At 44.1% G+C, this 26,029-nt stretch overlaps 3 protein-coding genes across 5 annotated transcripts; 1 reads left to right on the plus strand and 2 right to left on the minus strand.

Annotated features, from left to right (window-relative positions):
* Window positions 1–6,933: 6,933 nt before the first annotated feature.
* On the minus strand, window positions 6,934–8,710 carry LOC127339959 (uncharacterized). The gene is made up of 2 exons (XM_051365752.1): window positions 7,717–8,710; window positions 6,934–7,652 (listed from the first exon to the last, which is right to left on the minus strand). The coding sequence occupies exons 1-2, from the start codon at window positions 8,708–8,710 to the stop codon at window positions 6,934–6,936; spliced, it is 1,713 nt and encodes a 570-aa protein (XP_051221712.1).
* A 1,195-nt stretch (window positions 8,711–9,905) lies between these two features.
* LOC127327697 (uncharacterized) lies at window positions 9,906–20,265 on the minus strand. Of its 3 annotated transcripts, none has more exons than XM_051354486.2 (19): window positions 19,836–20,265; window positions 19,586–19,738; window positions 18,625–18,784; window positions 17,808–18,126; window positions 17,554–17,688; window positions 17,270–17,468; window positions 17,059–17,189; window positions 16,534–16,752; window positions 15,450–15,616; window positions 14,734–14,812; window positions 13,939–14,568; window positions 13,511–13,857; window positions 13,316–13,432; window positions 13,134–13,238; window positions 12,758–12,973; window positions 12,417–12,518; window positions 10,960–11,073; window positions 10,702–10,815; window positions 9,906–10,449 (listed from the first exon to the last, which is right to left on the minus strand). In XM_051354486.2, exons 1-19 carry the CDS (start codon window positions 19,936–19,938, stop codon window positions 10,206–10,208), a joined length of 3,654 nt encoding a protein of 1,217 aa, XP_051210446.1. In that variant the 5' UTR covers window positions 19,939–20,265; the 3' UTR covers window positions 9,906–10,205. The 3 variants fall into 3 exon arrangements, with proteins under 3 accessions (XP_051210446.1, XP_051210445.1, XP_051210444.1); XM_051354485.2 differs by having other exon boundaries at window positions 10,702–10,812; window positions 17,554–17,694; XM_051354484.2 differs by having other exon boundaries at window positions 17,554–17,694.
* On the plus strand, window positions 20,251–21,667 carry LOC127327698 (uncharacterized). Its single transcript, XM_051354488.2, has 2 exons — window positions 20,251–20,678; window positions 21,306–21,667. The coding sequence occupies exons 1-2, from the start codon at window positions 20,314–20,316 to the stop codon at window positions 21,409–21,411; spliced, it is 471 nt and encodes a 156-aa protein (XP_051210448.1). The 5' UTR covers window positions 20,251–20,313; the 3' UTR covers window positions 21,412–21,667.
* Window positions 21,668–26,029: the final 4,362 nt, after the last annotated feature.

Genomic DNA, 26,029 nt, shown 5'->3' on the forward strand with positions numbered 1-26,029 from the left:
CACACAACACAATCCAAATACTTTGCCCCAACTTAACAGTGAGGTTGTCAATCTCACCGGCTTGCTGTAAACAAAGGATTAATGTATGGTGTGGAAAATGATGTTTGTTTGTGAAGAACAGTAAAGAACAATGATTGCAGTAGATTGTATTCAGATGTAAAAGAATTGGACCGGGGTCCACAGTTCACTAGTGGTGTCTCTCCAATAAGAAATATCATGTTGGGTGAACAAATTACAGTTGGGCAATTGACAAATAAAGAGGGCATAACAATGCACATACATATCATGATGAGTAAAGTGAGATTCAATCGGGCATTACGACAAAGTACATAGACCGCTATCCAGCATGCATCTTTGCCTAAAAAATCCACCTTCGGGTTAGCATCCGCACCCCTTCCAGTATTAAGTTGCAAACAACAAACAATTGCATTAAGTATGGTGCGTAATGTAATCAACACAAATATGCTTAGACAAAGCATCGATGTTTTATCCCTAGTGGCAACAGCACATCCACAACCTTAGAACTTTCGTCACACTGTCCTGCATTTAATGGAGGCATGAACCCACTATCGAGCATAAATACTCCCTCTTGGAGTTACAAGTATCAACTTGGCCAGAGCCTCTACTAGCAACAGAGAGCATGCAAGATCATAAACAACACATATATGCGAGCATCCACACCTAGACTCGAGGACTACTCCCATCGGGAGCGCTGAACACGCACCCGATAAAACGAGGACTCGAAGATATTCCTGTGAAGAAAAATTTGAGTAAAAGGATGGAATGTTCAGCTCGAGTATGCACCCGGTTGCAAGCGCCCGTGCCCAGACTCGGGGGCTACTCCTATCGGGAGCGCTGGACGCGCACCCGATAGAACTTTTTTGCACTCCAGGATCATGCCCGGGGACTTGATTCTGCGTAGGGTGACGTTGTTTTGCCATCGGCAGTTAACCAGCAAAAGTTGGGAGCGTTACTCATTATCCCTTACGCGTTGAAGAACACGAGCCTCGATACAAAAGTGTCGGGTGACCCATGAAGACTTGAAGAAAAACTTCGGCAGAGTGAAAACGTTCGAGTGGTACAACTTGAGTCTACGCACGGATTGCAAGCATCCGTACCTAGACTCGGGGGCTACTCCCATCGGGAGCGCTGGACGCGCACCCGATAGAAGAAGATGATGCCGATACAAGATGGACAAGAACAATCAAAGAGAAGAACATTTGGTGGAGGCATGCTTTAGTCTCTACCCGAACTATCTTCGGTTAGACACTCGGGGACTACTGACGTGGGCATTACCCTTCGGGTAACCGACATTGCCCTACCCTGTATAATCCAACTGGAGGCCCATGAAGGTACACAATGACAAGGCGGGCCACTTGGACGATGCAGTAGAAGTTTCCTTGAAAAACAAGACAAAGGAGGAGCCGAACAAGGAAAGTTTAGAACTAGGCCTCTTGTAAACCTAGTCGTACCCGGACAGACCTCTTGAGACCTAGCCTCCTATATAAAGGCCAGGAGAGGGGCTGCCGAGGGACACGATCAATCTTAGCAAATTTTAGCCACCAGAAATCTAGAGCTTGGTCACCGTAGCACTTAGCCTCTCGACGAGATCTCAGCCGAACCCTTCGGCACCCCATTGTAACCCAATATTTTCATAATCAAGAACAGACAGACGGGACGTAAGGGTTTTACCTCATCGAGGGCCCCGAACCTGGGTAAATCGCTCTCCCCGCTTGTCTGTGAACCGATGTCTCGTGTCAGCCTACATGATTCCATCAACCCTAAGCCCCAATCGGAGGGCATTGCCGAGGAGTACCCTCGACAGCATCACTTTGATAACCATTCTTTGATATGATATCTATGATTAACCATAGTAATAAATCTATCAATACTTGCTGCATATAGACCCATTCAACTTAAGAACCAACTAATTCCTATGAGTGAACTAGATGAATCCAATAGTAAACCCTAGAAGCACATAGCTCCTATTTGCAGTAGTTCTTGCTCTTTATTGAACATGTTCTTTGAAGTAAATATCAAGGAAACCATAGAAACAAATAGATCTTACTTGTAATACTTATTATTTCTTAAACAACATGTTCTTTAAAAGTTATTCTTTTGAAGTATCATATAAGTAATCATCAACCATGCACTATAGGACTTAAAACTGACAACTACTCTTTACTTATTATGCAACCACTATTCATGTGTGTATGATTGTTATGACGCATTATATCACTTGTTATGATAATAGGATAACCAAACCCTAATAAGAACCTTGTTTGAGAACCATTCTAAAAGTGCAACACACCCTAAAGAAATCTTTACAACTCACCAATCCTAAATCATCGGGGTTAGGTTACGCTCGGGGCGATTGCATCTCATACTATGCATTATAGCATCTTTGCCAGTTCTTTAAACATTGTCCTTACCGGGCGATGATGGTATTTCAGAATTTTGGAAGCTTTTGCCTGCATAATCTTGCAGTCAAGAAAGACAAGTTCATCTCTTGCTCATGTCATTTGATTATTTTTATCAAACTATATGCAAAGTACTATACTTATCACTCTTGCATTGAAAAGCAAAATATTATTTTACAATTATGAATATGACTATGTGGTGGGCAATGGAACCATGGCATGTGTTGATTGGTGGAGGTTCCATTGCAAGGGTACTACTCATCTAGGACTAATCACCAATGACGTCTAGTGATTCTAGCACCGTACATATCGCGTTAACCATGAGATCTATAATGGCTCTAGGGAAGTCAGATGTATGTTTTTCCTTCTGCATATCAACGGACTTGATAGAGCCTGGCTGAGTGTTGCGAGAACACTGCAGTAGGTTGGGAAATTCTTCAAAATCCACATCCTTGTGGATGAGAGAGCTCTACCGTCTATGATGGATTGTCCATAGTACATCGGGGGTAAAGTCGTAGGATCGGGAGAAGTCTACCGGGATGTACGGATGGACAAAAGGGTGGGTATGCAGGGTGGCGAAGAAGGCAGTGATTGGCTTGGATCTTATACCTGGCCTCACACCAAGGAAGTGTGGACGGGTTGCGCGTCCGGTTGGCAACAAGGATAAGTTCTCTTATGGGAAAAATAACGCACCTCTGCAGAGTGTTTTTAATTGTGACTGTCGCTCCCTGTTCCAGAAAGGGAACTACGAACGCGGCAGGAAAGGAACTCCGTGAAGTTCTGGTCAACCTGTGAAGATTGACGGGCATAGTTTTCAGAATAAAATAAACCTTTTGAAGAAATGTTTACGAAAACTTGCATTCGCCTATGACTTTCTGGTCTATGGCTGTAGCTAGTGCATGATACACCTATTTCCTATAATGAATTTGTTGAGTACGCTCGTACTCATCCCTCTTGGAATCCCCTGCTTAGTTATGGAGGCACCGAAGGAGAAACTACCGTGAAACTCGAAGACTTTAGGTTTTGAAACTTTTTCTCCGACATGTTTATTATTCCCTTTATATTCGACGAGAAGCCAGACGGGACCTTGATGCTACTCAGGACTTCAAAAAAGATCTCCTTCTCCTCTTTGGTAAGAGCGTAGCTGGCAGGACCTTGATACTTCTCTGGATTCAGGTTGTTTCCTTCGTGGATACTTTGCTGGTCCTGCCGTGCATCCGGTGTATCTTTTGTCTTCCCATACACGCCCAAGAAGTTTAGCAGGTTCACGCAAAGATTTTTCGTCACGTGCATCACGTCGATTGCAGAGTGAACCTCTAAGAATTTCCAGTAGGGTAGCTCCCAAAATATCGACTTCTTCTTCCACATGGGTACGTGTCCGTCAACATCATGCGGAACAGATTGTCCGCCGGGACCCTTTCCAAAGATCACTTTTAAATCCTTGACCATATCATATATAACTTCCCCAGTAGGGCGGGTAGGCTTCGTTCGGTTATCTGCCTCACCTCCGAAATGCTTTCCTCTCTTTCTTACGTGATGTTGTTTTGGAAGAAATCGACGATGCCCCAGGTACACATTCTTGTTTCCCAAATAATTACTGTCAGTCTCACCTAAATAGTGTGTGCATGCATTGTATCCCTTGTTTGACTGCCCTGAAATGTTACCAAGAGCAGGCCAATCATTGATGGTTACAAATAACAACGCTCGTAGGTTAAATTCCTTTTGTTCGTGCTCATCCCACACAGGTACACCTTCGTCACGCCACAACTCTAAAAGTTCTTCAACCAATGGCCTCAGGTACACATCAATGTCGTTGCCGGGTTGCTTCGGGCCCTGGATGAGCACTGGCATCATAATGAACTTCTGCTTCATGCACAACCAAGGAGGAAGGTTATAGATACATAGAGTCACTGGCCAGGTGCTATGACTGGAGCTCTGCTCCCCGAAAGGATTAAAGCCATCTGTACTTAGACCAAATCTTAAGTTCCTTGCGTCATCTGAAAATGACTTGAACTCTCTGTCGATTTTTCTCCACTGCGACCCGTCAGCGGGGTGTCTCAGCATCACATCTTTCTTACGGTCCTCTTTGTGCCATCGCAACAACTTGGCATGCTCTTTGTTCTGGAACAAACGTTTCAACCGTGGTATTATAGGAGCATACAACATCACCTTCGCAGGAACCCTCTTCCTGGGGGTGGACTCACCCTCAACATCGCCAGGGCCATCTCGCCTGATCTTATACCTCAATGCACTACATACCGGGCATGCATTCAAATTCTCGTACTCCCCGCGGTAGAGAATGCAGTCATTGATGCATGCATTTATCTTCTGCACCTCTAATCCTAGAGGGCAGACAACCTTCTTTGCTTCATACGTGCTAGAGGGCAACACGTTCTCCCCTGGAAGCATCTTCTTTATTATTTTCAGCAACTTTTCAAATCCCTTGTCAGAAGTACCATTCTCTGCCTTCCACTGCAGCAATTCCAGCGTGGTACCCAGCTTTTTCTGACCATTTTCGCAATTTGGGTACAACAGTTTGTTGTGATCCTCTAACATTTTCTCCAACTTCAACCTCTCCTTTTCATTTCCGCAGTTCATCTTCGCATCAAGAATGGCCCGACCCAAATCGTCATCCGGGTCATCAAAAATCGGCTCATCGAAAATGGGCTCTTCTTCAGCTTCGTCTTCCCCCATTCTACTACCACCGTCTTCAGTGAATAAGGGATAGTTGTCACTATCCTCTTCTTCTTTGTTGTCTTCCAATATAACCCCTCTTTCTCCGTGCTTGGTCCAACAATTATAGCTGGGCATGAAACCGTTCTCCAGCAGGTGGACGTGAAGGGTCTTCGAGGTAGAGTAATCCTTCATATTCTTACAGGAACTACATGGACAATACATGAAACCATTCGACCGCCTGTTTGCCTCAGCCACGTTGAGAAAATAATGCATGCCAGTAATGAACTCGGGATGGCACCGGTCACCGTACATCCATTGCCGACTCATCTGCATTTTATATGTATATCAAAAATCATTAAATACACAACATCATGGATATATGAGTGACCAACTTAATTAATATTCAAGTTCATCACATAAAACTAATTGTTTTTTATAAAAAAGAAGAGGGGCTCACCGAGGTTGTACCGTGCCGGCTAGGGGACGACGCTGGCGATCGGCAATGTAAGGACGGGGATGATACTAATTAAAACCTACAAAACATACCATAATTTCAGCTCAAATTGCATATAAAAAAATAAAATCACTAACTTAGGCATTTCATCGAACACCTTGCTTGCACTACAAAAATAGTACGAGTTAAAACTACCAAAGAACTGAGCTAAATTAGGAACGCCGGAAGGAAGGATGATATTGCTAACCCTTGGATAGATGTATGCCGTTAATCTTGTTAAAATGGTGGAGAAAAATAAAGATTATTGGAGTGTGAGAGGTGCAAAATATTTGGAAATGTGAGAGGAGAAATGAGAATGAGATATGCAGCAGCTCGGGCGCTGCCGCGCGGTCATATAGGGCACAGACCCTTTAGTACCGGTTCCTTACACGAACCGGTACTAAAGGTGCAACCCTGGCCCCACCACCGCCTGGAAATCGGGCCCAAACCCTTTAATACCGGTTCGTGTTACGAACCGGTATTAAAGGTCCATAACGAACCGGTATTGATGTCCCACGCACGGAACCGGTATTAAAGGTTCGGAAGGGAACCGGTACTAAAGGCTTAGATGGATGAGAGGTTTTCTACTAGTGAAAGGAGTCAACTACAACAAGATGGAGAATCCAATCAAGGAAGTCAGTGGAGTTAGCTTCTGCATCAGCTGGAGTGGAAACCTAGTCTAATAATAGAAGGGAACCTTTTCTCTAATCCTAGCACCTAAGTAGCTAGACTTCTATAGCAAGCCAAGTAGCTCTAGAGCTAGAGATAGCAATAAGTTAGACAGTTTTACCTCACTGTAAAGTAGGAGGCTATGTGGATCTTCTGTAAACAGTTCGTGTATCCTTCTATAGACATGTCTTGGACTCGCATATGTTTTTGTTGTACCACTCTGAGGGATGTAATATGAGTGGAACGGTGTTTCACTTGTATTATGTTAACGACTTGCGTACTACACCATGCAGTGGTATGCTTGGTCACCGCAATCGTCGATGTGTTGGGCCCTTTGGTGCTAGTGTTGGTATGGGTTTAGCCCGAATTGTATTAGTTTTCGCCCGGATTTCCGTTAATTAACTAGGCACATTTCTTCTTAATTAATTGATAGGCAAACTTTTTGCCTCGTTTCAAAAAAAATCCCTTTCCTAGTTTCCTTCGTAGAGTGAGTGTTAGTGTGTTACTCCATCAAAACATACTAGTATTAGATTGTCAAAGCTAGGAATTCATTTTAAAAAATCACCCATAACTAGCTTATTAAGCAAAAGAAAAAAATGCATCCACTTGAAAACAAATTACTAGTGAACCAATACTCGGAAGAAAATATGATACAGGTGAACTAGGTAACTGTAGCTAAACTAGTTGAGAATCTAGAAACAAGCTGATGCAAGTTTCTGTGAGTTTGTTGGCCACGTGAGGCAACGCCATGTACCGTCTGCAGTATTCTTCTAGCTCCGGGCAGTTGTGACACCGGGCCACCTTGAGAGTGGCGAGCGAGTTGGACACCGTGGTGACTTTCTCAGCCAGCAAGTTGATGCACAGCCGCTTCATCCTCTCTAGGCGGAACCGGCACGCTGCACCGAGCAGATCTCCGGTCACGGTGACGAAATCTCTGGAGAGGACAAGGCTGTCGAGATGAGGCGGCAGCTCGTCGGTGTATATGAAGTGGAGCATGGCCTTGAAAACCATGCTGCTCATGCCGTTGATAATCACATGGTCCTCGGCCATGTTGCGCGCCGACTCCACCACCACTTTGTGGAGGGCCAGCGAGCGTGCGGCGATCACGAGCTTGTGCGCGTGGATCTCACACTGTTCGACCAGGAACTTGACGTCCGACCCCTTTTGGCTCGCCAGCAGCTGCTCTAGATGCCATGCCAATTCGGTCGGCGGCACGATGATCGCTGCTCCGACGTAGGCGCCCGCGGTGCTGGTGCGGGACTCGCTGGTCACCTGGACTTCACCGTGTACGGTGAGAGAGCCGTCGTGTGAGGTGGCGGCAGATTCCAGAGTGGCGAAATGCGCATGGCCGTACGAGTGCCCGACCCTGGTATACACGGAGGACGGATCCCGACCTCGGTGGGAGAATGTCGGTGACGGGTCATTGATCCTGAAGCACGCCGAGGCTTGGACGTTGACATGTTCGGCGGCAGGAGCGTTCATGAGCGTGAGGTAGATTCTCGATCACGAAATCGTGCCTGCCTCTGACCAGCGCGTTAGGGTTATACCTCGACACGCTCTTGTGTGGCTGCAGGCTGGAAGAAGGAGGGGAGGAGTTGCGGGCCACCGCACGCCTCGCTACTTTCTTTGTCACCTCGTTTATGAAGGCGGCGCAATCTTTCTCGAGCTCCTTGTACTCCTCCGTGGCCTCCACGGCACCGTACACGTCCGGGTTGGACGCCAAGAACTCGATGCAGCAAGCCTCGAGCTGCCAGCAGCTGTGCCTGCCATGAATTTGGATCAGCGTCATCATGACATTGTCGACGTCCATGTTCTCGGAGAGTATCTTCTCGCACATGAGCCTCAACCTCTCAAGGCCGTAGAGATCCGCGGCCACGAGTAGCTCCTGCGCCATGGCAACAAGGCATGCCTGTTTCTTGGGTCTAGGCTGCTCGTCAGTGTAAATAAAGTAGAGCATGGCCCTGAAGGTCGAGACGGTCATGTCGGCGATCTTGATCTCGAGGCGCCGCGTGCTGCGCTCCTTCTTCATGTCTTCCTTGTCCCCGTAGAAGAACTGGGCGCGGAAGACCGACGACCGCATCGCGAGAACGAGCTTGTGCGCCGGGATCTCGGTGCCCTCGACGATGAAAGTCACGTCGGGCAGGCAGTTGCCCCTGAGAAGCTTGTGCAAGTCCCCGGAGATGCTTGGCGGCGGTGGCACGGAAACGAAGCAGTCTCTAGTGGCTACGGCGGAGTCGTGTTGGAGGACGTCGACGGTGCAGTGTATAGTGAGGCGGTCGGCGTGTGCGTCCACGTAGCGTGCCTCGTGGTCCCGGAACGCCGCCGGGACGGAGAGCTCCCAGGCGAGGGCGCGGCTAGACCAGGCACTGAAGGTGTTGGCCTTGTCGCTCCGCCAGACGGCGGCCGGGAACTGGCCGGTGCCGGCGGCCTCGTCGATCCGGAGGCTGGCCATGGCGACGACCTCAACGTCGTTCGGATTCTTGGAGAGCTCTAGGGAGATGGACGCCAGGACGATGCCTCGCCCTTTGTCTCGTTCATCGAAGCAGCAGACGAGCGCCCAGAGGAAGCCGCCGGCGTCGAAGCTGCCGGACCGGACGGAGGTGCTGACGCCGAGGGACTTGAGCGTGCTGTAGCCGAGGATGTCGAACCGGTGCGTGGCCTGGAGGAAGGCCGATCTGTGCGTCGACGACGTCTTGGCCATTATCGATCGGGCATACCATGGCGAAGACCGAAGACGTACGTACCTGTATTTATTACACGATTGATCAAAGAGAAGTTGGATGAATCGATCGATCGACCGACCTGTAGGAGTTTGTGTCCGCACGGATGTCCTGACATAGGCAAACCTAATCCTGCGCGGTGCGCCCAAACAAATACGCATCGGGTTTTTTTTACCTGAATTACTCAAGACATTTAGGCGTGTACTTTTCGTTGCTAATCACCTATAATATATTCGCTACAGCCTAATAATCAACAAAATAGCACAACAATAGCACGTTGGAGAATTTCTGACATAGAACGATCCATCTCTGAAGGATCGAAATATCTTACTATTGACATTCAGAGATCAGGTCCCCTTGAGCTCCTTGTTTTCCGCCTTGATCGCATTCATCTGTAACAAAACAAAAGACATTCTGAACTTTGTACTATACTAGTATAAAAGGTCAGAAGATGCAGCAGGTATAGAGATAGCATTATATTAGTCTAGTGCGGCAGCGGCAAAGCCAACCTGATTGAGATTGTAGGTCTGGTTACGCCAGCGGCGGATTATCTGCATCCACGCTCTACCCCCTCTTGTTTATCTGCCGATCAATCAGAACAGAGGAAGAGCAGCATTGGCTTTTGGTCATTCTTCGCACCTAACATCATCATCTCCGGCTCTGGTAGACAGCGGTAGTGTGAGTGAATCTGTAATTTCAACGCCCATTGTCGTATGTTGCACACTGTAATTTCCTGACAGGATTAATCTATGAAGACCTGATGGTGACCGCTCCCAAAAAAAAATCTAGATCAGTTTCCTTTATCGTTTCCACTTTCTTGTGGTTTTTCTGATGACGTCAACCAGTGTTATTACTTGGCCTACACAGCAATCATGTGCATGCCAAAGCACATTGCCACCGACATAGGCACTGTCAAAGATATTACTATTAGAGAACAATTTTGCATGTTAAATAAGAGCATTTTTCTGCAAATGCAAATAAGAGTTGTTTCCATAGACATAATAAGATCGAGCAAGTACATTTGCTAGCACTGCAAGACCAGGCTGGAAAATAATCATGTACAAACTAGAGGCTGAGAGCTCCAGAAAACCTGAAGTTGCATCTGCTCACTGCTAATCTTCACTGGAACCCTGCTCCGAACTCAGAAGCATGTCACCCAGCAGCTGTAGCCCAACATCTGTTCCAAGCTGCTGAATCCAGCTTTCCATTCAACATCTTCTGGGTAACCTACTCATCATCATCATCGTCATCAATTACAAGTCTGTTTCTTCTTTTCGAACCAGCCTTTTGACTACCGTAGGAGCTTCCCATGTCCCCAGATTCAGTCATGTTCATCTCATTGGTGACCCTTTGCTCACTATTCTCACGATTATCCATCTCGGGCTCACTGAAGTCATCCAAAAGTTCAGCCTCGCCAGCATGACCACTGTTATCATCAAGTGAGTTTGACTCCGGTTGGAGAGACACGTCCCTGAAAATAGAGAAGTTTCTTATATCATTAAATGATCATTGCACATACTGTACTATACTACAGTACTATCACTGGTTATTGATGCCTAACTGTTTTCAGCTTTCACTAGGCATAAGTGCATAATTTGGGAAACAATATATGAGCAAACATTCATATCCAAAATATATGAGCAGACATACACCTAAGCGTAGATGAACATTCAAACACTAAGCTATTCCAAATATGTAATTTAACTAACTTAAATGAGCTTACATTGTATTTAGACCAATAGTCTCAACGACCGGAGCCATGTTCTTCGAAGAATCTTGGTGTTCTTGTCCATTCGCGGTAAAATCTGACGCAGATAACCTTTTCTTCTTTCCTCTACTGTTTAAGCATACAAGGAAAATGGTTCAGTCAAATGTATGTAAGGGAAGATCATACATATAAATCATGGAGGTTGAACAGAAACTGGCAACATGAACATTCAAATGATCAGTTCTCGATGTATATAAAGCTGAATGAGCTCACCTAAGCATAGAACCTATGGTCTCATCATCAGAATCCGTGCCTTGCAAAGCCTCATCTTGATGCTGTGATATACTCGGCGAAAAATCCTCCGAGGACAGCTCCTTAGTTTTGGTTCTGCAGTAGACAATTGGAAACACTCAGAATGTCCAAATGGAAAAGGCGGCATAAAATAACTTCATATAGCTGTGGCTTGTTCTCACTCAGTTCTATGGAGGGAAAATGCAACCTACCCTATTCAATTGCACCTTTCCCTAAAACAAAACTAAAAAATGAACTTGGCAATACATGCAATTTAGTGCAGTCAAAGATAAATGACATGTAGTACAAAATAATATGATTCTGTTTTGGAAATGCTTGTTCAAACATCCAAATGGCATTTCTAGCGTAACCACTGGCAGCTCCGAATACAGTGAACCAAAAACAAAGTCTTTTTAGAGCACATGCAAAAGCTTTGCATATCCACCGCGAGGTTTTGGGACGATCGCTGGATCGACGGCCGCTCCATACAGGAGATTGCACCAGCGCTATACGCTTGCATACCCAAGCGCCGGCGCCGGGCAAGGTCGGTGGCTGATGGGCTGCGTGACAACTCCTGGGCAAGGGACATCCACGGCGTTGTCGGGGTCCAGGAGATTGGCGAATACCTGCAGCTATGGCTAAGGGTTACGGGAACCATTCTCAGCGATGAACCCGATCGCTTGCTCTGGAAGTGGACTGCGAGCGGCGAGTACACCGCGAGCTCCGCCTACAAGGCCGCGTTCCATGGTTCGACGCCATCGCCCTCCTGGAAGCACACTTGGAAGTTCTGGGCACCACCCAGGGTGAAATTTTTCGCCTGGCTCGCCCTTCAGGACCGGTGTTGGACCGCGGCGCGGCTGGCAAGACGTGGGCTGCAGCACCACCCAAGGTGTTTGCTTTGCGATCAAGACCCGGAGGACATGCGACACCTACTCATCGAGTGCCCCTTCTCCAAGCAAACTTGGCATGAGACGCTGTCGTGGCTGCGGATGACATGCAGAATTCCTAGCAACAACGACACCATGCTAACCAATTGGCTTGACGAAGCTCTGCATGCAACCCCGAAGCCGCTGCGCAAGGGACTGGGAACCGCTGCCCTACTGATACCCTGGATGATATGGAAACATAGAAACGAATGTGTCTTCGATAGGGCACAGCCATGTATCCAGCGGTTGATGGCCAAGATCAAGGAGGAAGCTACCCTATGGGCTAGAGCTGGCGCCCTTGGGCTTAGAGTTGCGCTCCCTCCAGATTGGGATGTACACTAGGATATGTTTAGTCCTTGCAACCTGTCTCCTAGGAGACCTGTAAACAAACTTCTACCTTTTCAATGAAATGGTTGCGTTTTCTCGAAAAAAAAAAACAGTAAAACAAACCCCAAAAGTAAAATATCAAGCTAATAAATTAACTCATGAAAGCAATTTAAAGCAGGAATTTACCTGCTCTTAAGTGCTTGCAGTGTTTCTTCATCAGATGATATTGGATGATTAGCGCCATTGTCATGATTACTGCTTAACCCATGTAACCTTTTCCTTCTGCGCCTGAAAATGCAGCCTAGACTTAATAAAAAGAAACTACAAATTATTTAATTCTGTTCACACATGTGCCGAGGGAAATGGGTGTACAGTGTACTTGTTTTGACATCTTTGGCATGCTAAGTAATGCATTTCATCTTGATAATAATTGTGCATAACTCGTTGTTGAGCACGTAACAGAGGTTCAGGGCCAGTGGCCTGGCCACTGAGGAAGAATGGCACAGCTGGTCATTTATAATACTCACCGGGTGCTCTCTGGCTTGGGATCATCTAGTGTGTGGTTTTGTGGTTGTGTAGCTAGGTCTCCAGCTGAGAGAGGTGCCTCTGGAACTTTTGTCCTCTTCTTGGCATTCCTGAGACCTAGCTGTGTAAGCTTTCGAGAAATTTGAGCCGAAGATATCTTTCCACTGGGATCTAAAGCTTCAGCAATTAGATGGCTGCATTTACGGTCATCCTTATATCTGCAATATGAAAGGCAGCATGTGATTCAGGCCCAAGTAACAAAACATCGTCCTCATACATGTAAAAACAGGGACTTCTTTTTTAGTTCTGCTTGGCAAAGCTATGTTATATGAATTGATTAGTAATCTAGTTCTTTCTTGACATAAACTGATTACTTACTTCTCGTAAAGATCACTGATAAGCTTCTCTTGCTCTTCGTTAAAAATGGAACGCCCTCGTCTCTTTGGGACCCCTGAATTCTGAGAGCGTCTTGATACAGTATTCCTAAATAAGTGAATATAATGAAAGAGAGCCCAGAAGAAGCATGTAAGATTCAAATGCAGAGCTGGATATAAACAAACCTATCATTATCCTCAGAGTCACTGCCTGAAAGTGACAGTAACCTGTTCCTTCTATTTGTGGCACCCATGCTCTTCTGATTATCACCTTCACGCTCACCAGAAGATGAATCTCCATCCCTATTTACATCCCCACATGAATGGAAATTACTCATCTCATTCACACTACATTAATGGACATACACAAGACAAACTTACTTATCAGCATCATATGGTTCTTGTGGTATAACATTGTCAGCTTCATCATCGCCAAGAGAATCTGCTATATTTACTGGACCTCTCCATCCCTTACTTGCACCGACTTCACTAGCATTATTGTTAACATCCCCCTTGATCTCATTCAGTAGGGCATCAGCATCAATGAGATGACACTCCTTTCGTGATTTCCAGAAGAGTATCTCAACAAATAACAGTGGCTGTTTTTTCATTGCCCTCAGCATCTTCCTTATAACTTTAGATAGAAAATTTACAATGTTTGCATACTCCTTTGAACTCGACGCCTGCTGTTCAGCTAATATATCATAGAAGGTAGTTAGAAGCGATAGCTGCAAAAGACAGACAGTATAGTGTCAGATCCCAAGAAAATACAGAGCTCTAGTGAAAAATATGCAACAGTGTGTTATTACCTGATAGAGCATTGGTGACAGCTCCAGATCTTCACAGAATCTTCGCAGCATGCATATGATGTAGTGATTTGTTCGAAAGGAGTTAGTTTTATAGTGCCTTAACAACCAGCATATATTTTGGACAACAGAATTGTTGGCAAGGCTGGATATTAACCGTGATACATTAAAATCAGCTTCGCTGGTAGCTGGGGGGCAATCATCAGCTGAAGAATCTGAAGTATCTTCCTCTTCATTAATGGCATTTCCTTTCATTTCAGCACTACCTGCACAAGATGGATCACCCCCAAGCTGTGTGGTGCCCTCCAGACTTACCACCGTTTCCACAGCTGTATCTGGTAGTTCTGTGACGTTGGAATCAACTTTTCCCTCCTCCGGGACAGTAAGCTCTGCCAGAGGATCCTCACTTCTCAAATCTGGAAGTGAATCAGATGTACATTTAGTCCCACCTGTTGGGTCAATATAGCTTTGTTCCACATTCTCTGTTTCCACATTCTCTGTTTCCATATTCTCTGTTTCCACATTCTCTGTTTCCATATTCTCTGTTTCCATGTTCTCTGTTTCAGGTTTGGCATTCTCATTTTTGTCACCTGATGTCTTCTTTTTTCTTCCCTTTCTTGTCCTCTTCGCAACCTAAATTCAAGGGGGGGTTAATAATCAAATCAAAAAGGAAGTAGGCTCAATTTGTCTCTTTACTTAAGCAGTTGAAAATTGTTAAAAAACATAGTTGCTGAAAAAAATGGTGATCCAGTCTTGTTGACCATATAAGAAATAGTTTATTGAAGTTAGGAAGCATACCCTTAAAGCACCACGTGATTGAAGCTTCTCCATGAGCTGTAGCATGATATGAATTGTTTCTACCAGATCCGCAAGAGCACTGATAAGAACAGATAAGTGAAACAATGGTTGGAAGCATATAAAGTAGAGTACACATTTGGTTAATTAAATGAATTAACAAAATAGTATGGACCTCCAATCCTCCATTGTGCAGAAACAAACTACAATTCAAATCTTGAAATACCCTACCCAGAAACTACAGTGTGCATGGTGCAACTTGCACATAAATCTAACTTCATCATTAGACGTCACAAGATTCACAACTTGCTGCACACCCATTGGCTAAATGGATTAGAATGTGCACTAACTAGTATTTTCAGGTGCAGTGGATGAAGCAAAAGAATGTGCACCAACTGGACTAATGTATTGAAGATGTACATTCAACTTTAGCAGGGTAACAACTAAAGCCTATCCTAATTTTCATAATGGGACATATTGCTTGGAGAACTGCTTGAAGTACATGTTGGGAACACGAAGATTGCTCTAATGGATGTCTCTAACTTGTGTACATGTGGAGCATCATTCTTACGAAGCAGAAAAGTTACTACCAAACACATGTCAGCAAAGCATAATAGCAATTCAGTGCCTTTGCTAGCATACTCCAAGCTTGAAATTTAAACAGCAAATAAACATCACAGTATATAATATATATTTCTTTAAGGGTCTATTGTATAAACCTTTTTGGTTGCTTATGAGTATCAAAAGATCTGAACAAGTTCAGGAGAAATTGAGTAAGGCCTTGTTCTGTCTGATCATAGAACAGCTTATACAGTAAAACACGAGCTGTTTGAGATTCCCTTGAATCTTCAGGGTGAACTTTTAGCACCAAGTATATCATGCCAATCTGCAACACAAAGTTCTTCAGTGTGTTGATTTGGTATATTTATAAAGTCAAAGATAGAGAAACCATGAAAATACCTCCTCCTTCCTAAACTATGTTGCATATATTTTTTCGTCAAAATCAAACTTTTTAAGTTTGACCAAATATATAGAAAATAATATCAACATCTACATTACGAAATGCATGAAACATAAAATATATATATGTTGGTTCTTACAATATTGAGTTGATACTGTAGATATCAATATTTTCTTCTATATACATAGTCAAACTTTACAAAGTTTGACTTAGGATGGAGAACTAAAGGAAAACATAAAAAGACATAGGGAATTAAGCAGGCCGCGTTTCATAAAAAAATAAATTATGTTTTCACAATAGCAGTATATTGTGATTCTGACCAAGTTTTGCACAGTTCTACTTGTCATTGCCGCCAACGTTCAGCAACAATAAAATTAATAAACAAATGATACTGCGTTACTACTTACTGATAGTGAAACGGCTTCAAATTTTTCCTAGTTATACCTCAAAAGCAAACAAACCAAGCTCAAGCCTAGTTTCAAAATCTCTATTTTGCATTGTCGAGCTTAAAGTTGGCATCTAAATTTGGTTTCAGTAAAGATATCAGAGAAATATTCCAATTATTTGGAGTAATAAACCTTTTCAGGAACAGAAACTGAGCCAATCTCAATGGAAACAATGGATCAAATTCAAAGCTAAGCCCAGCGAATTTTATTGAAACTTCACTTGTTTCGACCATTACTATTTTCGTTTTAGAATGTTGATCACAACATAGTAGTGTAAACTGTTCTCAAGCTCATTGGCTCGGAAGAAACATGGGAGACAGAATTATGTAACTGGTTACACAAAAACTAAGTATAGCATCCATGTTTACTAAATGAATGGCGTACATATTTACTTACCATGTTCTTCATTAAGGACCCAGCGGCTGAAAGTGTTTTGTAATCTTTAGTTTGCTTCAGGTCTTCATAGGTCTCACGCCACCTGGAAATGACTATATTGAACATATCTTCATTCAATGTGGCTGCAACAGGTCCACATATGTCACCACGAAATGGTAGATTATCTTCAGATTCATTGCTTGGTGAAGTCTCAGAGATCTGGGGCCCAGCACTAGATTTCTGACCAAGAGATTGTCACATTGGCACAAAACAGCAGGAAAACAAGATGACAGTCAAATTTCTGTATGAATAGTTATAATCATGGTCTTCAGTTCAGATAAGATAACAAATAACCACAAAAAAGTCCAGCCAAAGAAGACTAGATAACAAGGAAATCACTGATGTACAATGTAACTTTCATGTATAGCAAAGATGATATCAACTATCTACGAGCAGCTATTGACAATTTCAGTGCCTAAAGAAAATTCGCCCAAGCAATAAGAATATGAAACATTAACTAGATATCCCATGAGTTCAGTTCCAAACCTGAGCATTTGATGCTTTCTCATGTTGAAAAGCTAAGACAAATCGAACAACTTTGAAGAATGTAATGTTATCAGATTTCTCGATAGATTGATGTTCCTTCACGATATCATCACAAATAGACTGCATCAGGACTGAAAAGCACTGTGTTATCCTAAGCTTACACAAAAAAGGAATACAGTAATAGTTTGGTAAACAAAAACTATTAAGTTACCATTATATCCTCCAGATAAAAATTGATCCAGGAAACTTCTTAGCGTTTCCATAATACCCTCCTTTGGAATGTAAAGAAGTTCATTATCCCATGCTATCCTTTTCTGAGGGCCTTTTTGGACACTTCGTATTTTCCGGAGGCTATTTGCAGATGCTATTGCTGAGCTGGGATTCCCTTTGCACAATGATTTAGACCCATCCTGTAAGATCAAGTGCAACACAAAGAATGATTTATCCACATATGATGCAGAATCCAACTAAAAGCATTTGACAATAAGGTGGTACCATTGAAAGGAACGTAAAAATTCCATTGTGTGAGTGCTGCTCTGCATTTCGTTGCCTGAACATCTTTTTTTCCCTATCTTCCTTCTCCATCATCAATCTCAACGAATCAATTGATGTATCAATATCTCTATTAACCTGATCCTAGGTAATATCAATGAAGTAACACATTTTTCATTGTAAGTTCACAGGAAAGAGGCCAGGGCACAGGAGGCATCTAAAGAAACAGATAAATTAGTTACAAAGAATAGGTTTACCTTTGAGCCTTCAGTACGAACTTTGGCAATCAATTCAGGGTCCCGGCCTAAGAAGAGATAATGAAAGATCTCCAATAAAAGAAGATTTTCGTGCTTGAGATAACCAGAGGGCTCATCAATATGCTGAGTTAGCACCAAGATTAGGTCCATCATGTTTTCTTGAAACATGAGCTCTAAAAAACTGTCAGCCAGGAATAGTAACTGGGTAGCTTCCCCAGATGCCTTCTGAGGCAATGTGATTTCTTGAACAGCCAAGAGGTTCCGGAACAAAGTAAGCACCAGCTGAACTAGCTTCCAGTCATCTTCCGTGAATGCAGTTCTGATTGCCATTAAATAGTAAGTCATGAATAGTCAACTTACTAGAATGAAAGAAATTTGGAGCTAGTAAATAATTGTGAACAGAATGAAATGAGAACTACAGAACATGTGTGATATTTGCGGAACAGGTCTTTATGCAAACAAAACAGAAAAAAAGATGCATATATATAATATATATTTTTTAAGGGGTAGGTCGTTGGGACATTAACAAGCGCATCAAGAGCCTTATAATATTTGGTTCAACTTGTGATTCAAAGAAAAAAATTGCATTTCTAAGATTTATTGTTGACCAAGTACAAATTTTTCTATCATGACCTAGTCTACTGCGGATGAAGATAGTGGCTAGCCTCAAATTGACATGCAAACAAGGCATAATCATCTTGTTTATATGCCAACAACATAGGTAAATTAAAACATACAAGTCCATAACAGCATAATGAAATCATGGCCTTCTCTGATATATACATGGAACCAAAAGTAGCAATCTAAGAGAATTTACCTTTCCAAGTGATCTAATGGGTCCTCAAGAAGAGACACAATGACCGCGATTGCAACATTGCGCGTCAGTGCAGCCTTCAAATCCCACAGATACTCAATCTGCTGTGCAACATCCTCTGATGAAGGGTCCACAGGCATGGTAAGGAATACCAGCACTTTCACTTCAAAAATAAGAAAAGAAAAACATTAAATCTTGTAATACTGCATCTATTAATCCAATTGAAACTGCAATATGTAACTTTATAAAGAGGGAAAGATGTGTACTACAATGATATAAGAAATACAAAATAATTTCCACATGAACTACAAAGTAAATCAAACATTGACACACGAGGAGAGTGACAGATATTCGGATATGCAACAACACTGATCACGACATGCCACGAAGGTGCTAAGAATTTTTATCAAAATACTGTACCTTAATCTATAAGATTGAACAACTAACCCACACAAGTTCTAATGATCGTATGAGAGGAGAGGGAGACGTGGGGCGGGAGCACAATACGCCATACTATAACATACAAGTAGCTACCGTTCTCTATCATAAACACTTAAAACATTTCTTATCTTGTATGGCCATATGAAAGAAAAAACTAGATCCTGTCAGTCTAAAAAGAAAGAAAATAAACTAGATTCATTAGAAAGTTAACTCCCATATCATTACACTTGAACGTTCAAAATAAGAGGAAACAGTTATTTAACAAATGGATCCAAAATGGCAGACACTACTTATTGACCAGTATAAGTTGTACGACAGAACTACTCAGGTGTGGACACTAGGAGAAATGATGACCTGGTTGTTACAACAAAATGTGCTTACATCAGAGATTCCCTCACCAACAAAATTAGCCATCTAACTCAACAGGTCGCAAGTTTCAGATCATGTGTAGGTTCTGAGCAAACCAGGGTCTCAGTATAACCCTTTCATAGTTTCATCTCAGGAACGGGGGGAAACAATGTACCTGCCGTGATCACCAGGTTGCGGTCGGCCTGGTAGTTCTCGATGATGGGCACCAGATCTCTGGACGCGATCTTCCACTTGCAGACCTGCTTGAAGACCTCCCGCCGCTCCGGGTCGTCCCGCCGCAGCAGCCTCTGCAGATCCTTCAGATTGTCTGCAGAAACGCGCCCGCACGCAACAGCAGAGATCAGCGAACGCCGCGTGGCGGATCCAAACTGAGGCGAAACGAAGCAAGGCGTGGGGGAACGTACCGAGGCAGTGCTCGCCCTTGACGTAGCCGACGGCGCCGCCGTCTTCGTCCTCCTCGGGGGCACCGAGGCCGGCGCAGGTGAGCGAGAGCACCGCCGAGTCCATCGCGGCGGGCGGCGAGAAGCTCCCGCTCCGCTAGGGTCTGGCCGGTGCTGGGTGCAAGGGCTGAACGCGGAGGCGAGGGAGGGATGGCTCGAGGAGAGGTGGATCTAGAGCTCGGCTCGGATTGGCGGGCTCAGGAAGACGATGAGATTGGGCAAGTTTTGCCGCCGCCGCGCGCCATTTCTGGGGAGACTTTCCCGCGCTTTTTTTGCCTACACTTGGTGGGCCTCACTTGCCCATTAGTCAGCCCAGCTATGTGGATCACCAACTTACGGCCCATCTGTCACTGAAAAGGAGAAGAAAATCTCGAGAGAGAGAGAAAAAAAAAAAGTAAAGATCAGAGGAAAGCGAAGCCGGAAGAGGAAGACAGAAGCGACGATGTCCATGGCCGTGCCGAGCTCGCTGCGCGCCCTGGCTCCCCCGGCCCTCCTACCCTCCCACCACTACTACCCTCTCAGGAAGAACTTGTCTACTTGCCCGTCGTCTCCCCGCGCCGTGCGGGGACTGGCCCGACGGAGGGGCGTGGCTCTGGCGGCCTCGGCGGCGCTGCCGTCGGACGCGGAGTGGCTGGAGCGGCTGCCGGAGAAGAAGAAGCCGCTGTACACGCACAGCCTGCCGGGCATCGAGGCGTGGCTGCGCAGCATCGGGTTCGCGCAGTCCCGCGAGGACCGCGCCGTCTGGGTCGCCGAGACCCCGCTCTGGCACGCCCGCCTCAGCCTCGACGTCACCGACCTCCACATCAGGTACCACGTGATTCCGCTGCAGTTCTTGCTCGTACTGTGACTGAAAATTGCTGCCAGAATATTCTTGCGCCTTAGTTAGCTCAATCTAGCAGTAATCGCAATGTCAGATTGCTCAACTGGTTTTTTATTTGTATATACTGTATATTGTACAGTCAAGAATAGTTCGACTAGCTCTCTACAAATTAGTACACTGAATATCATACCCTTTTCAGCACAGAAGCAGAACATAATACTACTCCCAACTTTATCAGCAACATGACTACCTGGATTCTAGTTTCCAAGATTGAACTGTATCCGGGAAACACCATAAAACATAAATCCTTTGTTTGTTGACTGAACTCGTTAATTTTAAATTTTTCTAAGGATTGTGGTTCAACTAGTTCTGCAAATTCATCAATGAAAATAAAGCTGCGAATGTGGTTACCCTTCTTTTAAAGGAGAACGTCCTACTCCTCATAAGCACATACCGACTTTATTACTCAGCACCATGACTAGTTGACTGCCTGATCTCCAAGATTGAACCGTATCCTGAAACCGCTATCAAACATGAACCTTTGCTCATTGGCTGAACTGTGTTATATGCCGAGGCCCAATTTACTGACCTTGTTATCTTCATCACGCAACCAGATACTTGAAAAGCGGCCCTGGAAATCTTGAGAAGGACATGGAGAGAAGATTCAGCTACGCGCTAAGCAGAGAAGACATCGAGAACGCGATACTCGGTGGACCTTAGTTCCCCATCCATCACTCAGCTCAGTACTAGGATCCTTTGTCACTGCAGGAGCCATTCACGCAGCACTCATCACCGAGTAGATTCAGACAAGGCTACGAGAGCAGATGTATCATGTACCAGAATTCCACTCTGTAATGCTAATTCAGCATGCTTAATTAACACTGCTGATGGGATTCAGTGCCGATATCGTGTATTCTCTTGGCAAACAAACTTGTGCAGATATTTCTCTAGATTCTGAAGATAGTACAATTGAGCAGATGTTTGTGTATGCATTCAGGCTGAATTACCTTTCCTGGAAAGCTGACCTGCAAAAATCCGGTGCAGCTTTCTAGGGTTGCAGGTATAAATAAACATCGAGTGTAATCGTAGAAGCATAAATGAACCATGCCCAGGAGGAGAAACAGAAAAGAAGAAAAAATTGACCAGAGAGGAGATTCGGATTTGCAAAGGAAGCTGATTGAAACAGATAAAGGTAACACTTATAAGAGCATCTATTTCGAAAATTCTCTATAGTCCACTGTATACTCTTGGCTGTTTGGGTTTTGGCCATGAAAGTATGGTCATTGACTCATTGGTAAGCATGCTTTATTACAGCGATTACACACGGTGTGGGAACTGAATGAATGCCAGAAGTGTACAGTACGTTGCAGCCTCAGCCTCGATGTCACCAACCTCCATGGTGTCTCGTGTATGTCTTCTTCTGTGCCATACTTCGCTGTCTCGATGATTTTAGGCGGTGGCGTCGGAAAATCGAGAGCGCTGGGTAGTGATTTTGTTTTCAGTTCTTGCTCGTAGTGTGACGGGAAAATGCTGCCACTAATGTGCTCTTGCAACTTAGTGAGCCCAATCTAGCAGCAGTAGACATCAGATTGGTCAACTGGCTTTAGTTTTTTTTTTTGACCGGGTTTTAGTTTGTTTTTCCTAGTGAAAATAGTTCAAGTGACTCTGCATAATTGTACAGTGCTCTGTGTAGCACCCTTGACTACCTGAAATCCGAGATTGGACTGCATCCTGAAAACACAATGAAGCATGCACCCTTTGCTCGTAGAGTGAATTGTTATATGCCCTGACAAAGTTTACTGACCCTGCTATCTTGATACTTGAAATCGTGGAAAATCCTGAGAAGGATTCGGAGAAGGAGAGGGAAGATTCAGCTACGCATTAAGGTGAGAAGACATCCAGAACGCGATCCGCGGTGGACCTCAGTCCCATCCACGCTGTGTTCAGAAACACAGGGTCCTTTGTCACTGCAAGAGCGATTCAGACAAAGACTAGAGGAGCAGAAATATAGTACTCTGTCACGCTAACTCAGCGTGCTTAATTAACACAGGCGATGGGATTCTGTGCAGATAATCCTATGGATTCTGTAGTCTCCGTGATAAACAAGCATCAGGCATAATCGTAGAAGCAACTGTACCCTCGCAAGAGGGAAAACAAAACCTAGAGAAGAGATTTGGATCTGTAAAGGAACGGGTAATGTACTCAGCTAGTCAGCTGCTTGAAATAGACGAGACACACTAGTGTAGTATCCGAGTTCTCCTCACTGGTAAGTGGTAACCGTGCTCTTATACATACAGCGGATCCATGCTTGTGCACATCTGCAGTGTATCCAAGTCCCATACATATACCATCCTTGAGAAGGCTGTGTGTTTGGGTTTTACTTAGCAAGGAGTATCTAATCTGGTTTTCTTTATGAAAAAATCTATTCTGGTTACTGGTAACCATGCTCTTTGATATTCATAGTAGGAAAATAATATTCTTTGAAATTTCTCCTCTTTTACGCGCAGCATGGAAATGAATGCCTGGATAGCTATACTGAGGAGTGAGGAGTAGCCTACTCTACGTATTATAAACTGTAAACTGCTACAGTTAGCCTACACCATGACACAGTTTGGAGAGAAAATTCAACGGCGTGGGCATGACCAACGGCGCCCGCCCGACAAGCGGGGCCGGAGCAGTTGGGTCGCACTGGTCCGTTGCAATCATAGAGCACCACCACGCGGCCCGAGTCAGGTGAGAGGATAAGCGGGCTAGGCCCGTGAGCTGGCACCTAGTCACTGACACGCCTCCCAACCCTCGCGGGGCCCACCTCCGCACGACCCGGCCACGTGGCCCATCCTGCCGCCCGAAAGCTACGTGCGCACATGGGGCGAGCGCGGACGTGGCGAGTTCGCGCACATGTCGGACGCGGTGGGCCCGCGCGCGCCCGATATGATATCCTGTCTTTATTTTTTCCGTCGAATGGGAGGAAGCGGCCACCACGTCAGAAGCATGACCGGGACGCGCGCTTGGCTGGCTCCGGAGGCACGCGGCGACGCGTAGGCTGGCGGATGCGTCGACACGTGGGACGCGTGGTGGGTGATGACGCGGGATGAAACGGATGGGCCCCACTCGCTCGCGCGTGGCCCAGCTCACCCCTCCACTTGCCCGGTCGCCCATGTCGGCCGCTACTGCAAGCTGCACCACCGGAACGTACACGGCCGTGTGCTACTTTGATGATTGCCTTCAACTCCTGAATATATTTTGCATCCATGTACCCGGTATCGACTACGACGATATATTTTTTCTTGTGATGAGTGGAATTACTTTCGATACTTAATATTATTGGCAGTGCAAATGAATTTACCAATGCAGTTAATGGATGTAGTGACCGCATATCTATATGGGTCACTCGATGCGGATATTTATATGAAAGTTTCTGATGGACCTAAAATCCGTAATTCAAACACAAATCGCAACATGTATTGTGTAAAATTACAAACGTCACTCTACGGCTTAAAGAAGTCGGGTAAAATGTAGTATAACCAGCTTAGCGAGTTCCTTCTTCGAAAAGGATACTCAAATAGTGATGATTGCCCATTCATTTTCATAAAGAAATCCTCAAAAGGATTTTGCATCGCCTCAGTTTATGTTGATAAACTCAACATCATTGGTAACGCAAAAGATATATCTGTAGCACGCGATCATTAATAACGAAGTTTGAGATGAAGGATTTGGGAAAAACTAAATTTTGTTTAGGTTTACAATTTGAGCATTTCCCTTAGAAATACTCGTTTATCAGTCCACATATATTCAGAAAGTTTTGGAAAAATTCAATATGGATAAATTATATTCATCCAAAACATTCATGGTTGTTAGATCCATTGATATGGAAAAGGATCCTTTTAGACTTAGGGATGATAACGAAAATGTATTGGGACCTGAGTTGCCATAACTTAGTGCAATAGGAGCACTAATGTACCTTGCTAATTGTACTAGGTCAGATATTGCCTTCACGATAAATTTACTGGCTTGTCATGGTGCGGATCCAACAAAACGCCATTGGGGTTGGAGTGAGGAATATCTTCAGGTATTTACAAGGTACTAAAGATCTTGGTTTATTCTATCAGAAAAATAAGACATGATTTTGACTGGCTATACTGATGCCGCCTATCTTTCTGATCTCCATAATGCCAGATCACAAAGTAAATTTATATTTTTATACGGTGGGACTGCTATCTCATGAAAGTCAACTAAACAGACTCTAGTAGCAACTTTCACTAACTATTTTGAAATAATTGCATTATATGAAGCTTCACGTGAGTGTGTATGGCTTCGCAGAGTGATTAATCATATCCAAACATCATGTGGTATCGGTCCATCAAAATCACGATCAATTATCTATGCGGACAATGCCGCACGTGTTTCTCAAATGCATATGGGATGCATTAAAGTAATATCACTAAACATATTGCTCCAAAACTGTTCTTTCCTCATGAATTACAGAAAAACGGAGAAATTGATATTTTGCAAACAAAATCATGTGACAATCTTGCATATTTGTTCACTAAGTTTTTATCAGCAACTGCATTTATAATTAGCAGATACTCCCTCCGTCCTCATTTAATCGACACGCTAGGCTACTCACTTAAGGATTTCATACTAAGCTTACGTTAATTAAATCTGACCAGATGAGTAGTTATTAGCGTTAGTTTTAGACTAATATAGCAGATAAGATTTTCTATGGGCTAACTGCCTACGGTTAGCGTTGATCAAATGATATCCATGTCGAAGGGACATCAGGCCTATTTCAAAAGACAGGAACATGTATTTTAACCAACATTGTAAGAGACCATTGGGTTAGTATATAAACCTGACCAAATTATCAATACAAACATCCATTTGTTTCATCTCAATCCCTATATCTTCTCAGGCTGGTCATAGTGCATAGTATCATATTGTAGTATCATGCATATGATACTTGTCTATGATACTATCACTATAGTGGGTAGTATTATAGAGTACTATCATAATCTTCTAAATTTATTGTTTTGTACAATCCCAATACAAAAATGTGTGTGCATGATCTATTTAGCATTAGCTTTTCTCGTAATGTGCGCTATGATACAGTATCCACCTATGTTACTCTAATCTTGTTTCTCCTCATTAATTAGATGTCACGTCAGCATTTTTGTGGGCCTAAAATGCATGATACTACCTAAGATACAGCCTCAGATAAAAGGTTTCAGCTCACGAATCGTGGGATGTAAACCGGGGTACTAGTAGCGGCCGCCGACCTGGGGGTTGCCCCGGTGGCCCAGTCCTTATCATATACACGTGTCTCGTGACGTGGATCCAG

This window comes from Lolium perenne, chromosome 1, assembly GCF_019359855.2.
Source record: "Lolium perenne isolate Kyuss_39 chromosome 1, Kyuss_2.0, whole genome shotgun sequence".
NCBI lineage: Eukaryota > Viridiplantae > Streptophyta > Magnoliopsida > Poales > Poaceae > Lolium > Lolium perenne.

Coding starts and splice junctions, on each gene's coding strand:
- LOC127339959 (XM_051365752.1), bottom strand. CDS start 8,710: ATGGCCAGCCTCCGGATCGACGAGGCCGCCGGCACCGGCCAGTTCCCG. Junction 7,653..7,716: donor ACGCTCCTGCCGCCGAACAT/GTCAACGTCCAA, acceptor TCTCCCACCGAG/GTCGGGATCCGTCCTCCGTG.
- LOC127327697 (XM_051354484.2), bottom strand. CDS start 19,938: ATGGACTCGGCGGTGCTCTCGCTCACCTGCGCCGGCCTCGGTGCCCCC. Junction 19,739..19,835: donor CAAGGGCGAGCACTGCCTCG/GTACGTTCCCCC, acceptor GCGTTTCTGCAG/ACAATCTGAAGGATCTGCAG. Junction 17,469..17,553: donor TTTTTACGTTCCTTTCAATG/GTACCACCTTAT, acceptor TTGATCTTACAG/GATGGGTCTAAATCATTGTG.
- LOC127327698 (XM_051354488.2), top strand. CDS start 20,314: ATGTCCATGGCCGTGCCGAGCTCGCTGCGCGCCCTGGCTCCCCCGGCC. Junction 20,679..21,305: donor GTCACCGACCTCCACATCAG/GTACCACGTGAT, acceptor TCACGCAACCAG/ATACTTGAAAAGCGGCCCTG.